General features: G+C 41.8%; 3 protein-coding genes across 4 annotated transcripts; 2 read left to right on the top strand and 1 right to left on the bottom strand.

Annotated features, from left to right (window-relative positions):
* Positions 1-3,849: 3,849 nt before the first annotated feature.
* LOC131892017 (zinc finger protein 629-like) lies at positions 3,850-5,029 on the bottom strand. The gene is made up of 3 exons (XM_059241735.1): positions 4,805-5,029; positions 4,202-4,640; positions 3,850-4,111 (listed from the first exon to the last, which is right to left on the bottom strand). The coding sequence occupies exons 1-3, from the start codon at positions 4,890-4,892 to the stop codon at positions 3,928-3,930; spliced, it is 711 nt and encodes a 236-aa protein (XP_059097718.1). The 5' UTR covers positions 4,893-5,029; the 3' UTR covers positions 3,850-3,927.
* Positions 5,030-9,885: 4,856 nt separating this feature from the next.
* LOC131891842 (uncharacterized) lies at positions 9,886-11,500 on the top strand. The gene is made up of 3 exons (XM_059241515.1): positions 9,886-10,604; positions 10,738-10,903; positions 11,018-11,500. Exons 1-3 carry the CDS (start codon positions 10,088-10,090, stop codon positions 11,256-11,258), a joined length of 924 nt encoding a protein of 307 aa, XP_059097498.1. The 5' UTR covers positions 9,886-10,087; the 3' UTR covers positions 11,259-11,500.
* Positions 11,501-18,960: 7,460 nt separating this feature from the next.
* On the top strand, positions 18,961-21,481 carry LOC131891771 (PAN2-PAN3 deadenylation complex catalytic subunit PAN2-like). Of its 2 annotated transcripts, XM_059241433.1 has the most exons (4): positions 18,964-19,763; positions 19,834-19,939; positions 20,031-20,430; positions 20,508-21,481. In XM_059241433.1, the coding sequence occupies exons 3-4, from the start codon at positions 20,421-20,423 to the stop codon at positions 20,966-20,968; spliced, it is 471 nt and encodes a 156-aa protein (XP_059097416.1). In that variant the 5' UTR covers positions 18,964-19,763; positions 19,834-19,939; positions 20,031-20,420; the 3' UTR covers positions 20,969-21,481. The 2 variants fall into 2 exon arrangements, with proteins under 2 accessions (XP_059097415.1, XP_059097416.1); XM_059241432.1 differs by lacking the exon at positions 20,508-21,481 and having other exon boundaries at positions 18,961-19,763; positions 20,031-20,424.
* The last annotated feature ends 1,311 nt before the right edge of the window (positions 21,482-22,792 follow it).

Raw genomic sequence — 22,792 nt, 5'->3', positions numbered from 1 at the left:
GAAAATGTTCCTGGAAAGACAATATTACTTTTTGTCCCTGACTGTCCTTCAGAGGCAATAGTATAAATCCCAAAATTCCCAAGTAGATTGCGTAGATCACGCTTCATACTGTAAGTTTTGTATTAATCCTATTTACAGAAATTAACGTCCATACCATCTATAGACGACAATCCCCATTTGATGTTGGTACGCGTATTTCCATTGAGCGGGTTAAATTGAGCAGCTCGGAACTGATGAGGTTTGGAGTTACCCAACCTCAGCAAAGTAAATCTTGCATCATATTTGTTAGGGTTTGGACCAATCAAATTATAAAAATAAATCCCAAACCATGTCAAGAAAGGTATCGTTTAGCAGCCTTATCAATAATAAACTCATTTTTGTGTACAGTATCAACCATAAAATGGATTTATAAACAGGGATATTTCTGCCTGGGCTGGCTGCCCCCCCTCTACTTTTGAACACATTGAGGCGCCCTGCCCAGTTCCAAGCTGCCACAGCCAAACAAAATTTGACTCAAGCGGCTGGCTGGAAGCGTCGTTTCACTGACTAGCACTCTAGTCGACCCTATCTCAAGAGTACCATGATCTGACAGATTACTAGGTGTCACATGGACATACTGGATCAGATCAGGGTCATTGGAAAAAAACAAGTCAAGAACGCTACTCGCTCTGGTGAGATGCTGAGAGAGATTGCGCAAGATCGCAAATTCCTCCAGCTTTTCGAACGACTGAGACGTCGATTTCGAAATGGGAATATACCCATCAGGACTAACCTCCCACTGTACAACGCTAGCCGGAAAATTAAAGTCCCCTACAAAGAAAACTTTAGAGCAAACTGCCTAATCCAACTCATTTCCAGTGAATTTTAGAGCTGACATAAAGGATCTTACTTAACAAGAAGGGGGTCTATACATTGTTACAATAGACAAATCAAGACCTTGAAGATGGCATTCTAAGACCTCTACTTCTCCATTCGACATTTGTACATGACTAATTTGCAAATCCTTCCTTACATATGGGCGAACATCCCATATGGGAATATGGAATTATCAGGGCGTATCCTATCACTACGAACTAAGTTGAAACCAACTATGATTAGTTCTTCATCTAAGACCCCTGGCCAAAGTCAGGTTTCTGTTATAGAGATGAATGCAATCTCTCTCTCAACGGCTAGTTCTTCTAAGATCTTAACTTTTGTGCTGTCTTTTTTAGAAATCAGACAATGCACGTTCAAATATAGCCCCTTTATGGGCCTCTCTTTTGACGGACCAAGTTCACAAGATCTTGGACCTTACTCTACAACCGTAAAAAATCCCTCTTATCAACAAAGCTACGTTCTACTGAAGGCAAAGCATGAGTTAATGGGGATGGTTGGGTTTGAGGAATGGGTTGGGCAGCTGCATTAGAAAAGGAACGAATTTTGGGAATAGGGGTGGGGCAAGGAATATTAGGGAGGAGAGTGTTTATTGGAATAGGGGTGGGTTGGGTTTTTGAAGGAAGAGGAGGTAATTGGGAGAGAGGGTGGGGGGTAGGAGGAGAGGGAGGGAGGAAGTTAAATGGGTTAAGGAAAGGGGGTGGGGTGGGTTTAGGTTTAGGAACAGGGTCAGCTCTAAACTACGAAACTGAGCTATCCTAATTTCTCGCCTTTCTTTGCGTCCCTTCTACGTGGACGGAGGTACACCGTACATTAAAGCACGTCTTAAGTCTCATGGACACATGTACGGGTGAAAAAAGGGACAATCTACCTTTGAACATCCCTTCTTCCTATTGTACTCCTCAAGGCCGAACTTGAGAAGTTTTTGACACCATTTAGGGTGGTCAAACTTACAGCCTTTTCCTTATTCAGGACAGGGCTGCTTCCGGTAAACAGGACAGACCGTTTTCTTCAAAACTATCTTATCCTGCTCTACTATAAGTGGAGACACCTCTACAACCTCTACATTGGCCAAATCAGTCGACTTCTCAACTACTGGGTGAGCCTGTTCTTCAAGTAGCACCCTGGTCTGATTGACCCAAGCAACTAAAGCCTCTATAATAAACGGCTTATTGACTATGGAAGGATCCTTCCCAGCTAAGACCAAGTCCAAACATTGTCTAGCCTCTTTGCTGACTTTTCCAAAAATAACTGTCATCACGAATGCAGGAGGAACTATCAATGAGCAGGAAAATCAAGAGACCAAGAGATACAGAAGAACTAAAAGGCTTTAGAATCTTGTCCTGAGATATATATACAGGACAACAGAGCAAAAAAGGAATGAACTACTTCACATCAAACTAAACATACAAATCTAAGATGGAGATAGTAAACAAAAAGTAAGAGACAGAGAAAAGCAAGGAATCAAGAACATATGTAAACTAGAGCCTCTAATGTAAACTAGGAAAACAACTTAAAAATACAGAAATAAACTCGACAAACTGATCTAACCCAAAATGAACTCATCGCACTAATGAACAATAAATCTAACTGTCAAGGACCCATACAATCAAACTAAAGAACTACACTTAACGATTTGGAACTAGAAATACTACACTATAAATCAGAGAGAAAATGGCAATTCCCATTCATTCACCCACACACAAACACCACGACCACTACACGTGCACAGCAACCAAGGAGCAACAGAGGAAGTCACACCTTGGTTCGGAATCGAGCTGATATAGCTTATGAGGTTCCACGGTCTTATAATTTACTATCCAACTATTTCAAATATTTTTACTCCAAAAGACCGAAATACAGACATATACGCGTATACATACATACAATTCCTGGAAGATAAAAAATGCGACTGTTCTCAGCGAGCTCCAAAACAGGAATGAAAAGGTTTTCTCCCAAAGCGGATGTCGAACCCACGTCCCTGGGGCACCAAGTTGTGCCTTCATCGGGTACATTAGACCACTTGGCTACCGTGGTTCAATCAATAAGGGAAAGGGATTATCATTTTAAATCTGACTTTTTCTTTTTTTCTATCGACGGAACTTGCTTTTTAAAAATTCAGTTTTTACTAAAATTGGCATCAAAAAAATATCCGATCAGCGTATGCACAAAAATATGCCCTAAATCCCAATAATATTATATAATAATAATAGTTGACCAAAACATGCAAAAATATAAATCAACGCTGGCCTAAAATTGCAAATATGATATAAAACCAAGAGGTGAGCCTAAATTTGATAAAATGTAGCAAAATCAAATAAAAAACGGAGGAAAGAAAATAAGTACAAAGTAATGAACGCATCAATGAGAACACTTCTACAGAGATCCTGACGTCATCAGAGCATTGGACGTGTTGGATAATCAATTCGGCTGAGGTCAGCATCGAGGGTTTGACTTCGATCCGAAGACTTCCGCACTCTGGATGGCATTAAAGAAGACCCATGATGCCGAAACAGGTGTCAGAAAGTTTCAGTTCTTGAAGGATTAGCAGAACAAATACATTTTCAATGGCATATGTCAGCATTGGTGGCTTGGCGAAAACCAGTTTGTTAGCCTCAATATTTGACCCTCATTTTTCAGATGTCAAACCTGGGTTGCTTTTCTGCCCAAACTTAGTTATTTTACCTTGAGTTGGAATTGCCCTTTCTTTCCAAGTTTTCTGGTAAAAAACTGTAATGAGGGGCAGAATAGTGGAATCAAAAGGTTTTCCAAGACGTTTTTTATAATAACAAGCTTTTTTATGACTCTTGGTCATTTCATTTGTTTATTCATAAAGTACTTTAATTTAACCTTTTGAGTCCAAATTTTTCTTATGTTTAAGGGCCTGACGCTTGATGACAAACCGGTGCATTTAGTGAAGGCATTGTGATATAACTCAATGGAATGAGGAATTTTTTTCTACATTTAATTCTTTTACATGTATTTCCAATCATAATAGGCATAATTCAGTCAATACTGTTGGTGATTTCAGGTCAAACCAGACAAATGAGGAAATCACGGAATCTTGTACTTTATCCTCTTCTTTCGAGCAACTTCCATCCGCTTCTCGTATATATTTCGAGGCACATGGCTTTCATCTCCAGCCAAAAGTGCCCTGTACTCATCGTCCAATGTGGCGTATATCTCTGGTGGGATGTTTTCGCCGATATGAGTCATTACATGATGCTTCCAATTTGATCTAAGACATTCAAAAGTGAAAGGGTTAGTTAGCTAACATCTTCAATATTCGATTGTGGAGAATAGACTAAGCGAGAGCAATATTCATTACCTTTGTCTTTGCCTTTTGCCGCACACTCCGCAGACGTATTTCTTAGAGCCTTCGTCATGAACCTGCTTGTGACGGATTAAAGCGCTCTTTTCTGACAACGTTTTCCCGCATGAGCCACAAGTCAACAACTCCTCCGAAGTGAATGGATCACAAAGGCCTCCGGGAGCGGTGGGAGTGGTAGGAGCAGCGGAAGCGGCAAGAGCGGCAAGGACAGCGGGCGTGGCAGAAATGGTGGAAGCGGCAGATGTGGCAGGAGCGGTGGGAACAACGGGAGCGGCGGGTGAGGCAGGAGCGGCAGAGGTGGTAGGAAAAGAAGTTTGTTTTCTCCGAGCAGCCTTGTTCCTCTTGGCCGTTTCTATTGCCAAATCTGAACCAAGATTGGCAATACAGGAGGGGTGTGGGGTCCTGATCGGCGCAACCGGCTTACTTGAAAAGTAACCTAAAAGAAAGAACACTCATGAGCACTGTATTCTGCTATTTCGAGTTCTGCAATGTGCTTTTGCTTTCAGATGTCGCAAAATCCTTTCAATGAGAATCACAGATAGATTTGCCTTGAGGTAGGAAACTGTTGCATATCAAATAGATTGTATTAAAAATACTTACTCAATATATAAGCCACATCGAGCTCTGCTTCATCCAAACCATAACTTTCTTTCTTTTGAAACGAGTTTTTTTGAAGTTTGTGGGCCATGATGATTGTATCTTTTCAGAGTGGGGTCGCTTTTGTTGGTTGTTATCCCGGGGATGGTTTAGATCCCAATGATGGGCCTTCCATCCAGGGGACCCATTTTTATTTGGAAGAGTTTCCGCTCAAGAAGCGCTTCTAGCCCGACCGACGCGGTTATAGCCTGCTATTGGAGCCTCCGGTCAGCGCGTGCGATACTCGCAAGGGCTCCTAAAATTTAGAGCGCGAGCTCTCAATTTCCTTGAGGCAGCGCCATTGTTATCCTGGGCATTCCAAAACGTAGATAATTTCGTTTTCAAAGATCGAAACTTCACATAGTAAGTAGTTTTGGACAATGACAATGTTCAGTCTGAAAATCATGCTTTGATTGACATTGGAGATTGATGGGTTGATTAGATATTTATTGAAAGGTTGTGGAGCTATTCATAATAAGGGAAAATGTCTGGCGAGTATGATGGTGGGAGCAAGCGTAATGTGTAAATGTAAATTGATATCGGTGACTAGAATATAACACTTTCTAATTTTAAAAACCCAATCTTGTGGACAATTGGTTTCTCTAAGCCTTTGTCGTGCGTCTAAGATCTCGATTTTCTCGATTCATTATTAATCTCAGTTGACATCTAGTTGGCCCAACCCTTGGTTAGAGTGAGTAGGATCAAGTCGAAAATTTCGAGACCAACAACGGAGATTTGCGCAGAAGCTATGAATTGATCTGAAAAAGCATCTCATATAATATATTGGACAAATGCATACATGAAGTGTTCCCACAAGGGACACACTGATTTGAACCCCTGAACTGGATGCAGCCGATTGTTTTTTGCATTGAGCTACCGCATTTCCCCTTCATAAGCTTAGCTGGATGAAGAAATTTGACTTGAGTTAATACCCATTACTTTGGGCATGGCCTCGTCACACCAGTGAACAGCGATGTGTTCAACGAAGACACGCAAGATTTCAACCCTGGTCCAAGAAAGGCAATCAACTATCCGTCACCTTTTCATTCCTTTCAATTGCCTCCATGAAAATTGGATCCCAACCGATCATCTGATAACGTAACAATATAACGTTCATGGCGAAAAATTTTCATTGGAATAAGATTGAAGACTTTTTGAACAAATAAGTGTTACTTGATGGAGATAGCATTCTATGTATTGTTGAATTGAGGGTTATGACTTGTTAATCATCCGAATATTCCTGGAAAAGACGTACGCTACAAACCTGGCAACTCAAGATTGAATTCCATAACCCATTCTAATTAGTGCTGTTTCACCAGTACTACAAACTTCTAGTCTTAGTCTCAAATCAATTGTTGATTGACATTTTCCCACGTCAAATTTTATAAGAGCGTGCCCGATGAGAATAGGGATTGATAAGAACTCTGTATTTCATGGAGTTGTAGGTTGAAACATCAACATTAGAGCGATCGAGAGATTAATGGTGGATTCCAAACCACGTCGCTTAGAACGCTGTAAGGCAATTTTCTGTTCTCATGACGGTTGAAAAAAAATTGGGATATCTGTAAATTAAAAACAATTTCTATCCTATGAAACAAGTCAGTTGCCGGTCAAAAAAGTATGAAATGCCACTAGAAACATGCTTGACGGTTCATCGGATGAAAAACGACGGGCATCAATCAACAAGTTTGATGACATTTTTATTTCAAAACATTTTTGATACAATTATTAAATAACGCTTTTAATTCCAATTTCATAAGCAATTATAAAACGGCTACTTGGCTGACACGGAAATGGCCCATTTTTTGCCACTTGGCATGAATTAAGTTACATTTTAGATACATTTTTGAGCTTAGACACTCATACGTCTTGAGGGCATAGCCAAAAGTTGCCTGAGGGCATTTAAGCATCGGGAACTGCTAAATCAATGATGCTGTTTCTGACACCTTCTAATCCTTAAGGTTTAAGGTTCCAACTTCTATGATCGCTTGATCATCCTTGAAACAGACGTCATCACTCAACGCCTTGAACATGCCAACATACGCTTGTTTAAGTATGCCATAACCTACTCCATTTAGAGCCCTTTCGTGTAGAGCAGTAGTACCAACGTAAAACGTACATCGCCAAAATATGATTTGTAGACCAATTAATTCAGAGCGCCAATTCTTCCAATGTCAATCTCGTTGGGCGCATGCCCATGGGAATGAGAATCAAGAAAATTGGAGATAATCAGAACCGGCCAGTACGATTGATTGGCCATTACGAGTTGAAGGTCTATGGTGTAAAATGACACATTTTGATTTGTCCATAATGAACGTGATCGTAAACTTTAGACGATCTTCTAATTTATTCAAATTGACACGGCTGTAGGACTAAAAATATTTGGCCTGATCTGAGTGATGGTCAGGCTAAGGGACCCTGGATGTCTTTGATGGCTAAATGGTTTCATATCCAGTTCAACACGGCTTGAGGCAAAGTCAGCTGGGTGACCCAACACGCACAGCACTTTGACGACTGACTAAAATTATATTGGGTGTACCTCAAGGCTCTACACCTCTTTATAGGGCCGACGATAAAGTATCTGATTTTAGCCGGGTGAGCTAGCCAATCTGCGCCACAATCGCGGCAAGAACTACCATAATTAAAACTCCTTCAGTGCTTCCAACTCTGCATTAACAAAATTGTTAATTTTTTGGGACCTGATTCAAGAACCAGTTTAAATCATATAAGTCCATCATTTCATTTGCTAAAACTGTCATGAAATGCCAAGTGACAAAAGTGTGCCAAAAACATGAAAACATATTTGGTGCTAACATCAACATCTGGTCATCAGTGTAGGCAATTACTTCACGGTAGGACCAGAGAGCGCACCAGTATAAAATCAAAGATCTTTACACCTCTCTAAACTTTGTTTTGTATAAATTTAGCCCCTCGCGATAGCTACAATACGCCTCCTTAATTAACTTAACGCCTCCAAAATGTTGAAACCATAAACCGCTTTATGTCAAACGACGGAATGAATTTATAGCAACTTCAATGAAGTGACTGAGACGTTTCAAGTGCAAAAGGCTCGTTATTACCCTTCTTTGTTTCATGTTCGATGTTTGGTCCGGGTTCATGTTCAGGAAAACCTTTGTTTAATCATTTAATTCTTTATTCGATGACATTCTACTCATTTATTCATCGACGAGTTTTGGCCTGAACACAGTTTGATAATCAAATTGGCAATTGAGGGCCAAAAGATCATCAACTTCTGTAATCAATGTAATGTGAAGGTGTGACTACGTCTTGTTCATTTCAAAAAGTTGTATGTTAACAGGCGCTCAAATTGCTCGTTGGTGGCAAACGGAAATTTAAATAGACGCGTTACCGAGAGATTATTAGACTGTAGGTCTACCATTGGGTTGACTCTAATCGTAATTCGAAATTCCCACGGGCACGCGCCAACTATGAATTTTGAGAAACGGTCAAATCTTTGGAGAAAACGTCGAGCCTTCGTTGTATGCAGATGGTCGAGTTATCTATCATTTACCCACAATATCTTTTACACAATAATTGACGTTTTGGTTTAGGTGTCTAGTCCTAGGTTTAGCAATACCCAATGATTGCCAATAAGTGCACCAAAATTATAATAAAATGCATGATCAAAGAGAAAATATCATTAGACGATTAGATTGGAGTTGACTCCTGTTGCATGGTGCCTTTGTCAAACAACGTGACATTTCGTGCGTTGTTAAAGATCGGAAGAACAAATGACATCAAACGTGCTCAGCACTCTCAAATGTGCAGAACGTTTTACATGAATCTCGATTATTTGGAGCAAAAATGCTGTATTGACACCTAGTTTGATTTACACGCAAACGAACGTGAGTAAGCATGTTCATATAGAGTTTATTCGAGAGGTCATTGCCCAAGCCAATTGAGGCTTAAAAACACACGTCCTGCAAAGGATCTTAAGACGCCACAGTGATTTCAAAGCCCATTTTTGTGAAATTAATGTAACGTTAATGGCATTGAGTTCTCTTTGAATGTGAGTGCTGCATGCATTTACTCAAACATCTGCGACAGCCTTTTCATTCCGCATGCTTTGGTACAGAATTGAGAAATAAAAAAGTGGCGAATTTGACCATTTTGTAGGAGCTGCAATCTGGCCCAATGATCTCCTCCTCAATCCGGAGTAATCATCTGGATAGATGGTTATCTAAAGTCCCTCGTGTTGGTGATCTGATGGCCTTGGATGCCGAGTTCGTCAATCTGAGGAGGCCAAAGGAGAAGTCTCAAGGGAGACATGGGTGGTTAAACACCATCAAAACTGCCCTGAGACTCGTGAGTAAAGTAACATGCATCCGTATCAAGTACCTGGCAACCAAGAAGGAAATACATTTCGTTCTTTCTTAATCCACATTTTCTAAATAGCAAATGCGTAATTGACATTAGATTTACATTTATTCATTTGTTCTTACTTTTGACCAATGTCTAGACTAACAAACAAAACCTAACCAAATGAGCTTGGGGGCTTGAATGCGGCTTAAAAAGCGCTTTAAGACTTTGCATTTATTAGGACAGGGATATTGATGATGACGATTCGTACAAAGACATGTCCTAGGCGCATCATAATTGGACATGATTCGAACGAATCAAATCTTTATCGAAACTCTGTCATGTGTGAACTAACATTTCACAAAGAGTTTTGCTTTTCACAACCAAACTTGATGTCAAAAGAAGTTGGTGATTTCATATCCAACCGAAATAATCATTCACCCTCTCCACTACCAACCCACATATATCCATTTTGAGCGTGATGATCACGTTGAGTTTCTTGGGCTGACATCTCTGGACGAGAGCTAGTCGCCCAAAAGTATTTTCCCCTGCGCAAGCTACCCAAGCTACTCAGCTGGCTTGCTCAAGTGCGCCGGTGAAGGGCGCACGCTAGGCTACCCAGGCTACACCAGCGCACAGCCCAGAGCTTTAAGGTATAAAAGGAACTAGTACCTATAGGCAACCCATCATTCAGTTCACGAAGATCCTTGGGGTTAACGTTAGCATTTTCGCTCCCGTCGTCAATCACCAACAACTTGTTCTTGTGCTGCCATCAATTAGAATTCGTCAGCTCGACAAATACACCATTTCTGTAGTATAATTATCCAATTCAGCCTTCTTGTTGTGAGCTTATCAATCACAACAATTCCACACTAGTCCACCTTTTCCGTTTTGTGTACCTTCCCGTTGCCTTCAAATCAGTTCAAGATGAGCCTCATCAATTGCAACCTCCAAAACTTGATTTATCAGGCTAGGGCAGCTTCTGAGGCGTCTGCAAGCACGCCCAATGTTGATCTTGTGGTCGCAACAGAAGAACCAAGAGGATTGGAATGGGAACAAGGGGCGCCACCTGCTCAGAATCATTCTGTGCCATTCCTCAATGGTTTGATCAACCCCTGGAACCTTCATCCCTTGCTTCCAGGGCAACAAGCCTGGATGCAAGCCTTCCACGGGTTGCAGTTTAAGTTCCTCATGGAATATTTCATGACCCAATATGGAGCCGCCCGAAATCCCATCGTTCCAATGGCTCAGACTCAATCAGAGCACCAAAGAGAGGACCTGGGGGGACAACTGCTGCCGGATCCAATTGTCCCCGCTCAATTGGTCCCTGCTCCTGAGGCGCCCCTGGAACCTGCTGTCCGAGAAGAGGTAATGTCCATTGTGGTGGGCCAACGACGAGCCAGAAGAAAGTGTCCAGGCAGTCTCGTCTTTTACTTGGTGAATGGTGAGTTTTCTTCATTTTGAACTGGAGGGTATTTCAATTGATTTGCGATTGTCAAGTTTAAAGAGACATTCCTCTTGAAACCTCGTGATCGAGTTAGAGGAATATGTAGACATTAATCTACCCCTTTTTGCAGAGCAAAACGAAATTGTTGTGGACGAAAAAACAAAAAAGCCCACCGCAATATGTTTTAAATGTTGGAAAGCTTTTGGGGACGAAAATTCCATCTATCGCCATATGAAGATCCACGACGAAACGAGCCGTCATCAGTGCCCTCTATGTCCTGGAATTCACGTTCAAAGGTACGTTGAGTTCGAATTCTAAATTGGATTGAGATAGCATACCCCCTTAAATTCAATTGGGCTCTAGGCTCTTTTGTGCACGTTTGACCGTATTTTATCGAATTCTAATTCCAGATACAACTTGAGGATACACATGGAGACTCACATTGGCATGGACGTGAGCCAGGAGATGATGGATACTCTGCCCTCGGATTTCCGGGGCGTGCTCGAAGGCGATCCCGATATCATTGCCCCCGACAAGTATCGGAAGAAACTTGTCAGGTCCTTGCGGAAACGGATCAAGACCACCAATTGTCACGAAGCGGTTCAAGTCCTTCGAAATAGGTTGCTGTTATTGGAACACGGGATTACTTGATAATAAATTATTTGAGCTATTACTTTGGATAGAATATGACTTGATTCTTGTCTTGATTCAATGATAACCAGGTTGTACTCAAAATCAAATAGATAGGATCATATGCATAGACACGACTACATGTGTATGGCAGTATTTTCAGATTTATTTTTCCTCGAATGTTTATCCTCTTTCGGTGCAAGTTTTTTTCTTTATTCAGGTTGAGAAATTGCCGTAGTAGGACGAGCAAGACTTTTTTGATTGGCTACTGACTCTGAGAAAGAAAAGGAGACTGACCAATGGCGAAAAAGGGCAAGTTAAGGTCTTTATGGATTGGCCAAAAGCCAGGTTAATGAAGGGCGGAGACATGAGAATACAACCAGATGAAAGTGCCAAGGGCAATTTTGACGAAGATGAAGCATTTAACGGCCCCCAAACAAATTGAGACTCAGTCCCATCAAAAGTCTGTCCATGTAAAACAGGGTTACGTGAAGAAAAATACAGAAGGCAAAGATATGTCTTCCGCAGATACGTTGACAGTATCTGTTTCCTGTCCAACGCTTGTTATTAGTAATGCTAAAAATTGGTATGCGGAGGAAATTTATTACGAAGTAAATTGAGTTTTTATGGTTTTTAGTGTTTAAGACGCATTAATCTAGAGGCGTCCTTTTGTCCTAGAATGTATTCCATTTTTTTCGCAATGAAAGTATTTGATAATGACTCATTGGATGTGTCGCTCTGGGTTACCTTTTTTCAAATGAAATGATCAAGAGGTATCCTTTCCTGGATAGCATTTAGTGTACATTACTATGTTGAAGCGATTGCCCCAAATTTCTTCAATCACCTGGAAACCAGATCCATCAGTTTGATATCCAAGTTTAGCAAACTATTTCAATCATGGATACAGCTAGATAATGTTTTGGTAGGCATGATGGTTTTTGAAGATATCAAGGCAATAACTGCCTGAGAAAGTTCGGCTTGAGAATTTCTCCATTCTTTTAGCAACACTATATTTGGTGTTAACTTGCACAATATATCCTCTTCACCGCAATGCTTTCAATACAGTGCAATAAACTCAAGCTTTGAAGAGTTTCATTCCATTCACAACCAGAGTAAAAAAAATAATCAATCCAGGGGATTATACATCACAAATTTACATTCCAAAGCTTTTTAATCCTTGAAGACCTGCTACATAAGTCTGGGATTGAACACTCATTTGATGTCAAATTTAAAACTGTTGCTCAAGTGTTCCCGTAAAAGTATGTAGACTAATCTTGATTGACGTTTTAGCGTGTTCTACGTGGTTGTTCTGAGTGAAACCATTGACGTCTTCCTCGATTCCAAACATTTCCGTCAAGAATTTCACAGCTCCATGACTGATCGTAATCTAACCAGAACTTGTCCAACCCAAACTGTCTCGCATTATTTGTTGAAACAAGTTCTGGCTGCAAATCGGCAACCTTGAATTGGTAGTCAATTGTAGAACAGCGGACGACATGAATAATCCGACAGAATCGGGATCTATATCGTAATTAATGAGCCGCTATTACAAGGAGTGCGAAATTCTTGACGGAAATAATGTGGCTCTGGACAGGAGAACGTCAAATTTCGGCGCTCAATTGTATCTGAATCGAGTTCACGCGCCAATCAATCTCTCAATTAACCAAATTTTGTTCATTCAGACCATCAAGAGTGGGAAAAGCGTGAGAAAAGGGCTCTATGAGTTGTAAGCAACGTAGCAAATTGATTGACAGAACCCTCAAGATCATTCACAAGTATATATGAACAATGTGTACGTACCTATATAATCATTGTCGTTTTTCTCACTCTTGTCATACACTGCCTTGAACAGTTATCTCCTCTATTTTATGGATGATTGCGAAAGGATACGTTTTTGATAGATTTGTTCCGATAGTGCGGACATGAGTTATAATCACCGTAAATATACCTTCTTTACTACTCCGTTTAATACCCAATCGATACTATTCTCGAATATTTTTGTCACTCATTGCAACTAATGACTCTTTTTTGGTAAATTCATCCTATGCAATAATACTTAATGCGAGAATCGTTTTCCTATTGTATGGTATATAGAAAGGCATTGCAATATCTAACCATTCCATGTATTGGTCTCATTCTGGGAATGACCAATGGAGGGGAGATGCAGTCAATGCAATCTGCAATGTGCAATCTTTGCAGTCAGGACCCAGAGGCCAGGGTCCTGACCTATCCGGACGTTGTGCAGTGGTATTGTTGGAAATCAGTCAGTCAAGCCAAACCTGCCCATTGGGCAAAACGGTAGAGGGGGCACGCAATGCCGAGGGCGTGGTTTGTACGGATAGTGGCCCATACCCCTGTTGCTCCTCCACGTCAACGAGCTCACGTCATTCATGGCACTCCGGACATCCAACGACGGCAGCAGACTTGTGTCCATTGTGGGCTCATTCCGAACGACGACGTGCTCTGGGAGGTACTCCCGAAGGTGAAGGATGCCATGTTTGGTCGGAACCTTTGCAAGCTCTTCTGCAACATGTTTGTCTAACACATTCTGGCCAATGTGCAAGCTCTGAGACTAGGAGCTGCAGCAGTGCCTGGCCGAGGATTTCAGGCGACGATCCCAGTCAGCGACCAACACACCCGTGCACATCAACATGGCTCTGGACAATTTCGAGAACATTTTGGAGATACTAGGGCGAAACATGGAGGAGTTTTATCTACATCAGACAGCAAATGCCCCCAGCGCTCCAGGAGGAAATGGCCTCCCCGTCGGATTGTAAGGCCTCACGATCATGGGCCAAGCTGACCACGCTGAATGCGAGAAATCACCCAGGGTGATGAAACTTTTAGCCTTGGATCAAAGTACTGCTGTCTGCCAGCCTTTGCATGGTTCAACAAATGTCGTGATAGATCAATTTCTAGGATCAATATACCGATTTTTCTTCACTTAGAAGACATGAATTGTAAGCGGCTTTTAAAATGCCAATGAATATGGCTCATATAAATATGGCTCGTGAGCGGGCTTTCCACTCTTTTGGATTTCTCGTTGTCGGACGGCAGAAGAACAGGAAAATGTAATGTCAGTCAAGTCAGAAATGCTCAACGCTCCGGGGTACTTTTGTACACGAATCTCAATCCATACCTTTGGCATGGCTCAATAGAGTCGAGGCGCTCCGTCAAGAATTACGAGCGCGCCCTTTAGCTTTTACCACTTCCTTGCGAGTTTCGCGCCGACCGGAGGCTCCAAATCGAACAAGCTAGAACCACTTGAGCGAAAAATCTTCCAAATAAAAAGACAAAATGATAAATCGAAAGGATCTTGTGCATACCAATAATGCCGACCAGACCCTCGAAAAACAACCAAGCAGAATGGCCCAAGAAGCAAAGACAAAGGTAAATACTATTGGTCCCCCTTAGTCTATTCAAAGTTATCAAATGTTGAATGTCTCTAACAAACTCGTTTCACTTTTGAATGTCTTGGATCAAATTGGAAGCAACACATGATGACCCATTTTGGCGAAGCTATCCCACCAGAAATCTACTGTGAAACTATGAACTCGAAAAAAACAAGAAAAAAAATCGAATAAACCAAGTTATCGATGTGTTTTGTACCAATTCAGACAAACTCTACATTGAAAGTGACGAGAGTTGAGAAAAGGATTGAATTGAAATCTCATTTGTACCTGTGTTTTAAGAAATAGGCATTTTATTGGCTGAAAGACCACCCCAGCAACTTGGAGAGCTTGAAAAACTTGTAGATTGTAGATCCTCGAATATCCCTGCCCTTAAAAGTATAGAGGGAAAAGGGCGTAGAGAAATGTTTTTTAGAATTTATGGACGAGAGATCCACCACAACAAAGCAAACCTACAAGCGACACATACGGTTATAAAATGATGAAATGATGAGCACGTGAAACCAAAATCTTTTTTATAGAGCCTTCCTTGCATTCTACAAGGAGGAGGAGGAGGAATTTCTTTTGTGTGCGTTTATCAATTTCTCAATCTTGAACAGAATGGAACACATGTCTTGTAAAATTCTCTTCCCAATCTTGATAATGCGAAGATATCTGGTTGGTTTGACAGTGTCACCATGCATCTACGTAGAACTAAAGGGCCACATATTCTCCAAAGATTGATTTATTAGAATTTGTCAAAGTTCACATCTATAAGTGCACCTGCCTGTTTGCCCTTGGGAATTCCACTTTTGGATTAGAATGAGACAACGCAGTAAGTTAAAAGTGGGATTTTCCCACGTCAATGAGTCTATACGCATGACCACCACCAACTAAATCAAGCACCTGTCAGCATTGGGCAAAACCTCACTTAATGTGGTCCCATATTAGGACAAATATGTGATTGCAATATATTCATCCCTCCAATTTATTTCATTTCATTGAAATTCTCATAAAACGTTGCCCTACATTTTGAATCAGATACTACCATTTTCTTTTGCAAAGCTACGTTTCCACATCAGCATTTAACTATCGGAAGAGAATGAGTTATACAGGTGTTTTGCCTTAGTAGGTTTGATTTCAAAAACCAACGGAAAATTAACTTATTAACGCAAGCTGAGCTGAGATGGACAGGCAGGCTGTAGCTGCACGGGGTCAGCTTGCACCGGCCCATTGAATGGATAGGAGAAGCTAATTTGTAAAACTCAATTCGTTGCAATCGAAATCATTCCCATCGTAACACTAAGACCTGTTAGGACGTCAGAAAAAAACAGGGATCCCCTTAACGCAATTACCAACGGATAGCACCAAGTATCTTGTAACAAGTTGCGAGTCGAACGCAATTTTAGTTAGTTAATAGTTAGTAGAAAAAAGACCAAAGCAGCAATTCGTTTGTCCAATTTGCAAGAAGAGATTGGCTGAGCGAAGCACGCTCAGCCGTCATATATAAAGATCCACGACGCTACCACCAAAATATGGTTAATGAGGAATTGTCGTCCGAAGAATCCCTGAGGCGGACAAAAATCATCTCCACGAGGTCTGCTACAACTCTCAACGGTTCAAAAAAGTCATAACCCATCTTATTTCGAGCCCTTGTGTTGCTTCCTGTCCAAATAGTATTCATAACTAAATCCCCTAATCTTCACCCTAAATGGTTGTTAAATTATTCCATGGCTATTGAAACGAGTTCGTTAATCCTTTCCACGTCAAATTCGTGGGCGAGTGTCCGATGGGAATAAGGATTAATTACATAACTGTATTTGATAGGTTGACTCTTTAAGATTAGAGTGCTGAGATTGATGGCGTTTTTGTTACCAACTTGATCAATGATGCGTTTTTCTAGGAGCTTTGAAACATTTTATCAAGTTTTAAGTGCCAACATTTATGATCCCTGTTCATGCTTGAAACAGACGTGATCATCCATCCATCCATCAATGGCATCAAATTTGAGAGCAATTCAGAAACTAGTCCTGGGTATGATTTTTGAGCTGTCACCACACCCCTAGTAGACGACGCTTGGATTGGAGCCTGAGGTTAAACAACGGTTTTTTAGGTGCATAAGATATTCAAATCACATCAAATTGTTCATCTTTTGTTTCCAATAAAAAGAGGGGTTGATGTAACCAAAAACTCAAGCACGAGTCGCGTAAAATTCCAAGTGTCCTTCAAAAAAGGTTCAACATTTCAAGATTTGATGTCTTTCAAAAGTTGAATGAGATTCTGACAATGACACCGACAGCGTCGTCATTTCTACGAAAAGAGCTCTAGATTGTTTAGCCGCTTTTCTCAAAAATGATAATGACCCTCGATTTTTCTTCAAGAATGCCATCAACACAATCTCATCATGTTCAAACAAATGTCATGACTGTCACCAATGTAAAACAGGTGCTCTCTCCACTCTTTAAATTTTGCCTTTGTCGGTAAATGCCACCAACCTAAATACAAATCTAGGAAGAAAAACTCCGAGTAGATATATTACCCTGAAGTGTTATCTTTTAGGAATGATTTCTATGGTTAGCGATAACGAGCGAAAAAACTGACCGCCAACCCCAGGGGTATTTTCTAATCGGGTCATGAGCCTCGTTGCTGACGAATTTGGTAATTCGGTAACAGTACGAGGAGAAATCAACTCTGGCCTGGTTTGGTGAATTTTGTATCATTTTTCATATTTCACAAATGCTTTATAGTGCACAACTAACCTCTTTCCCAATCTTGCTCAAATATATAATACGACGGCGATAAAAATAGACTGTTTTGATTGGCTACTGATCTGGCTTGAGATGGGTTGAAACTTTTCTTCTATTGAACGGAAAGTCATAGGCCTAACAACTCTCCAGACTTGTGTCCAATCAAAAACCCATGATTATTACTCCACAAGGAGTTTGTTACTTTGAGGCTATTAACAAAAAGACAAAAAGGCTGGAGACACATTTCAATTCTCAAGAATTAATAGCCCCACCTATCTGACCAATGTTTTTTACGGCCACTACAAGAGGAGGAACTCAATTTCGGGACCCATTGTATTGAAGATCTGGCACGTGGGCGCCACAGATATGTACAGATCCGATTTACTGCTCAATTTGCTGGACAAGACGTGTAGCTGATGGGAGCAAAAAAGGTTATGCCCAAACAATGGTTGAAGCACCTCTCAACGTTGACTTGAATTTAATGTAGATCGGAATAGCTTGCAGCAGATTCGCGAAAAACTTCATGTTGATTTACAAAAAAACACTCAGGGCTTATTTTCAATATGAAAGCAAAGCTTATATTATTCGATGGTCCAAAANCAAACAATGGTTGAAGCACCTCTCAACGTTGACTTGAATTTAATGTAGATCGGAATAGCTTGCAGCAGATTCGCGAAAAACTTCATGTTGATTTATAAATCTGTGATGGGCGCATGATAGCGTGAACGCGTGCAGTTAATCTAGTTTACACAGACCATTCAATGCCACTAGTTTGGCTGTGGCTTGGGTACCCCTAGTAAGTTCCGAGCGCACGGGTGAGCGCCGTTCACACAAGCTAGTGGGCGCGCTGACCGGCCGGATGCCGGCCTGCCACTGAAACATCGTTTCTGGAGAGTGAGCGTCAGTTCCCAACTAGATCTGAAAGACTCTATACCTCCCGAAAAGCTGTCTTCACACTTTGGAATATCATTGTCCATTCCCATCTTCTTTAATAATATATTCAATATGGCCACTTTCGATGCCAACTCTCCCATGCACGAATTTCAGCCTCAAAACCAAAGTTTCTGGTCCACTGCCCTCATTACCCATCAGGCATCAAACTTCTAGGTAAAATGTCGTAGCCAAGGAACTTTTCCAAGCCAAATGGCTTGGATGTTGAGGTAATATCATTCACGTGGCTCATTCATTCCTTTTTTATCAACAGACCAACATTGTGCCAGTTCAAACTTGGCCAGCACTGTTTTCGAAATCCAAAGCTCCCTAGAATATCCTGGATGGACCGAATACCGGGAGGAACCTACCTTCAAATTTGACCGCAATGAAATCAGAGGAAATGGTCAAGAATATGAGACAAGGTTTGTACTTATACATGTAGGTATGCTAAACCAACTAAAATTCAAAAACATGTCTTTGAAATGTAGGGTCAGCAACGAATGGATTGGGATCCAGCAATGCCCAGAATCGCAGATTGATCAGGTGCCTGAGCTATATCAGAAAGTGGTGATCCAATACGGAAAGTCGAGACTGCCCCAAATCAACTTCCACCAATACAACCGCACCGGTTTCTGTGGACTGCAAGACTGTTCGACTGATGCTTTTCCTAATGCCATGATCCAGGCATTGTACTTTCAAGAGGCCATTCGTGGCTTGGTCCTCAGTCACTCGTGCAATTTAGACCAGTGCTTGGTGTGCGAGTTGTCCTTCTTGTTCCACAAGATGGATCAAAGTCCGGGCTTTGTTTGTCAGTCCAACAACTTTCAGCGGGCCGTTCGCATAAGTCAGGTAGCCCTTGCTTTGGGATTAGTGCTTCCAGATTCTTCTGCATCCATTGATGGATTCACCATGATTGGATTGGTTCAAGCCTGGAATCGATTCATGCTTGAACAATTTCATGCCACTGACGATAGGTTGTTAGGCAAACAATGTGAAATTCAGGCCGTGAAAATGACCAAGTGTGCCAATTGCAAGGGCTGCCTCAGTGTGGAATATGACAATGACAACGTGTGCAATTTGAAATATCCAACGGGAAGCGAAAAGACCCACTTTGAGGACATTCTTGTGGCCTCCCTCAATTGCGTTGGGACCAAGCCTTCTTGGTGCAGCCTCTGTCGTCATTTTCAAATGGCCAATCAAAGGCGCCAAATCCAGTGTTTGCCATCCTCGCTAACGGTGAACACTGGACTGGACCAAGGCACCAGTTTGGACTTCTGGCGGGATCAGTGCGTACAATTGGTTACAAGCTCCAAAGGAGGGAACAACGAGAACGGCCAATCGTGGATTCCCAAACGGTTAACGCTGCGACGATTGGCCAATGGCCATCTTAAGGGAGGTTCCGAGGAGCTGTCGCCTCTGGAGAGGGAGGAAATCCTCGAGGATGTTCAATATGAATTGTAAGTGCCGGAATATCACCAAGTGCGTAATTAGCGTGCGTTTTAATTCGAATTCTTTCCCCATTTTCAGACACACTGTTTGTAGCACGATCGTTGATCCTGGGACAGGACAAGCCCTGAATGTGGTGGCCGGCATTAACGTGGGAGATTTTTATCACGCTCGAGTTGGATCGCCGGTAAGTCAAGTCCGTCTTTTGATTCAAGTTGTGAACATCAACCAGATATGATTGTGGTTGATGAAAAATGCTATTTTCTCAAATTCATCAGGTCAGCCAATGGTACCTGTTCAATGACTTCAGCATTGATCCAATCAACATCTCCGAGGCCCGGCGGATCAATCTGGACTGACAAGTGCCAACTTCCTTGGTTTACCCGCGACGAATAAACCGAGTGAGCTCCAAACAACCCGAAATCGTTCCTTTGAGCAGTTCCTCCGTCGGTTTCGAGGTCCTGAGTCCAATTTGGGGCCATGGCTGGCCACTGACGTTTTTGCCTTTAGACGTCAACGAGGTTCCCTCGGCTGGAGATTTGGTAGCCTTGGATGCAGAGTTTGTGACCTTGAAACCGGAGCAGAAGTCACTGGGGGAAGATGGATGCTGGAGGACTGTCCGACTTGCCAAAAGAGCAAGGGTCACCTGTCTGCGGGGCCAGGGTCCAATGACCGGAGGTAAGCCATTGATTTGGAGCTAGACCCTTTGGTTTCACTCTGGTTCTCAATGATTACGATCTCTTGACGTGTTTCAGTGCCGTTTGTGGACGATTACATCTCTTGCCAGGAAGAGATTTTCGATCACGTCACCGAGTACACCAGAATCTACCCCGGTGACCTGGATCCGACTGCGAGCACCAAATATTTGACGTCAATGAAGACCACGTACAAGAGAATCCGGTATCTGGTGGATGTGGGGTGCATCTTCGTGGGACACGGTCTCAAGAACGACTTTGACATGTTGAACATTGTCGTTCCCGTGGAACAAGTGGTGGACACGGTCCATTTGTTCCAGTTGCTCAATAGAAGGTTGCTTTCGTTGAAGTTTTTGGCGTGGTACTTCTTGGGCAAGATCATCCAGGTGGGAACCCATGATCCCACTGAAGATGCAGCAACAGCCTTGGAACTGTTTCAAAGGTACCGGGAGTTCGAGGCCCTTAACAACGTACCAGAGGTCCTTTGCCAATTGTACAAGGAAGCCCAAGCCAACCAATAGAGGGTCCCAAGGCAATTGTGATGTTATCGTGATCTTTATATGGTGTCAAATATTGCGAGTGTCCCAGTCGTCCAACTCTTTTCCATAGCTCATTTTCACCTTATAACAAGAAAGCAAATACTACGTCATTGAAGAGAAGCATTGCTAAGAGCAGTCTTAACTTATTGATGGCTAGATCATCCTCCTCCCGAAGCACAATCAATTGACAGAGAAATTGATCCTGGAAACCCATAAGACTCCCTTTCAGGTTGATACTACGTCATCGAAGAGTAGCACTTGCAAGGTCTTCCAAATAAATCAGCACGAGCATCAGACATGTTTGCGGTTGCCTTAGCTTCCCGTTTCTAAAGCATATTTGCTCGTTCCGGTGCTGATATTTGAGTTAGGAGAGAAACAGATCAAGGTCTCAAGATTAGCTTTTTTGCATTGAATGCAAAGAAAACAAGTATTCAACATACTACAAGATATTCGTCTACTCGTCTACTCGTTTCCGACCATTGTGCTCCTCATGAGCAACACTTCTTGACCATGCTGGAATAAACAAGGTGAATTTGCTTTCCCTTATTGAGTGATGAATGCAAATACAAATTATTCAAGAGCGGAAAATTCAGAATTTAGTCCCTAAAGTTGAATGTTTTTCCTAGTGCTGGGGCGAGCCCTCTGATTTGTTGACTTTTTGCTAGACTCGCCGGGTCCAGAGTCGAGTCCGGCAAAAGACTCGAGTCTTTTAGCCCGGAGCCGCCCTTGCACTTGGAAAAACATTCAACTTTCAGGACTAAATTCTGAAAGTTTGGTCTGATAGCATCTTTTTGCTTCATTTTGCGTACTTAAGTTCTCGAGATGGAGAACAAAATATCACTCCAGTGTGACTGGATTGTTAGCTTCCTCAGGATGGGATTGGTTTGACCTAAGAAAAACCTAGTTAATCAACACCTACCCTTCGAGGTAGATTTCGCACCAATCAGTCAATGTTCAACTTTCTTCATGTTTGAGGGTCACTTTGAGAGGTTTTAAAGACTTGTCAGTGACAAAGGGTCAAATTCTCCAACGTTCTGAAACAAATTGTAATGGCCCTGATTCTTCATGCACATTCTGAAATTTCTCGAAAACCTGTAAAACGCTGAAAGCTAAATTCTATGTTGTTGCCCTAAACTGCAGCGGGTTACCTTGTGAGACCACTCCAGATCATTGTGAAACGCCCTGTGGATAGCACAACCACCAAACTGCCATAGCAGAAAATTCCATTGCATCATAGTTACTCTAGTTAGTGATATTCATGGATGGCCAAGCTGCATTAAAAAAAGCACAAAACACTCCTTTTTTATCTTCTTCCTATTCTGTTCAATGGTCATCCCTCTCGCTGAACCAACCATATTTCTGCTAGAGGCAATGATGTTTTGAATTAGATACCATGGCACTGTCGATTTGCACCGATAATCTACGAATTCACGTGTTTGGTACCTTGAATTGCCAAAAAATGAAAAAAATATGCTACATGTTACCCTTGGGATTGAAAACGTCTAAATAGTTATTTTTTGAGAAAACGGCAAAAAAAATACCTGGAGATGGAGATTATTGTAGCGCAGTTGGTTAACGCGCGACCGAGCTTTGCTCGGGTTCATGGGCTTGATCCCAGTTTCGTACGACCCGAAAACAAGTGGAAAACAATTAATTGACGGGCGACAGAGATCAACAGATGGTTACATATTACGACAGCCTTGGGCGTGCTAAAGTTTGACAAGCCAAAGAATCAGCCCGTTATCATGTTCCTTACCTTTTCAAAGGTGTTCAGTATGGTTTAACATAATTCCTGAACAGACTTAG

The sequence above is a fragment of the Tigriopus californicus genome, chromosome 12 (genome assembly GCF_007210705.1).
Source record: "Tigriopus californicus strain San Diego chromosome 12, Tcal_SD_v2.1, whole genome shotgun sequence".
Lineage (NCBI taxonomy): Eukaryota > Metazoa > Arthropoda > Copepoda > Harpacticoida > Harpacticidae > Tigriopus > Tigriopus californicus.
The sequence above is the reverse complement of the archived record's forward strand: the minus strand, read 5'-3'. Positions and strand labels throughout refer to the sequence as shown.

Coding starts and splice junctions, on each gene's coding strand:
- LOC131892017 (XM_059241735.1), bottom strand. CDS start 4,892: ATGGCCCACAAACTTCAAAAAAACTCGTTTCAAAAGAAAGAAAGTTAT. Junction 4,641..4,804: donor CGATGTGGCTTATATATTGA/GTAAGTATTTTT, acceptor TCTTTCTTTTAG/GTTACTTTTCAAGTAAGCCG. Junction 4,112..4,201: donor GGCAAAAGGCAAAGACAAAG/GTAATGAATATT, acceptor TGAATGTCTTAG/ATCAAATTGGAAGCATCATG.
- LOC131891842 (XM_059241515.1), top strand. CDS start 10,088: ATGAGCCTCATCAATTGCAACCTCCAAAACTTGATTTATCAGGCTAGG. Junction 10,605..10,737: donor CGTCTTTTACTTGGTGAATG/GTGAGTTTTCTT, acceptor CCCTTTTTGCAG/AGCAAAACGAAATTGTTGTG. Junction 10,904..11,017: donor CCTGGAATTCACGTTCAAAG/GTACGTTGAGTT, acceptor TTCTAATTCCAG/ATACAACTTGAGGATACACA.
- LOC131891771 (XM_059241432.1), top strand. CDS start 18,982: ATGATCCAGGCATTGTACTTTCAAGAGGCCATTCGTGGCTTGGTCCTC. Junction 19,764..19,833: donor GAGGATGTTCAATATGAATT/GTAAGTGCCGGA, acceptor CCCCATTTTCAG/ACACACTGTTTGTAGCACGA. Junction 19,940..20,030: donor ACGCTCGAGTTGGATCGCCG/GTAAGTCAAGTC, acceptor CAAATTCATCAG/GTCAGCCAATGGTACCTGTT.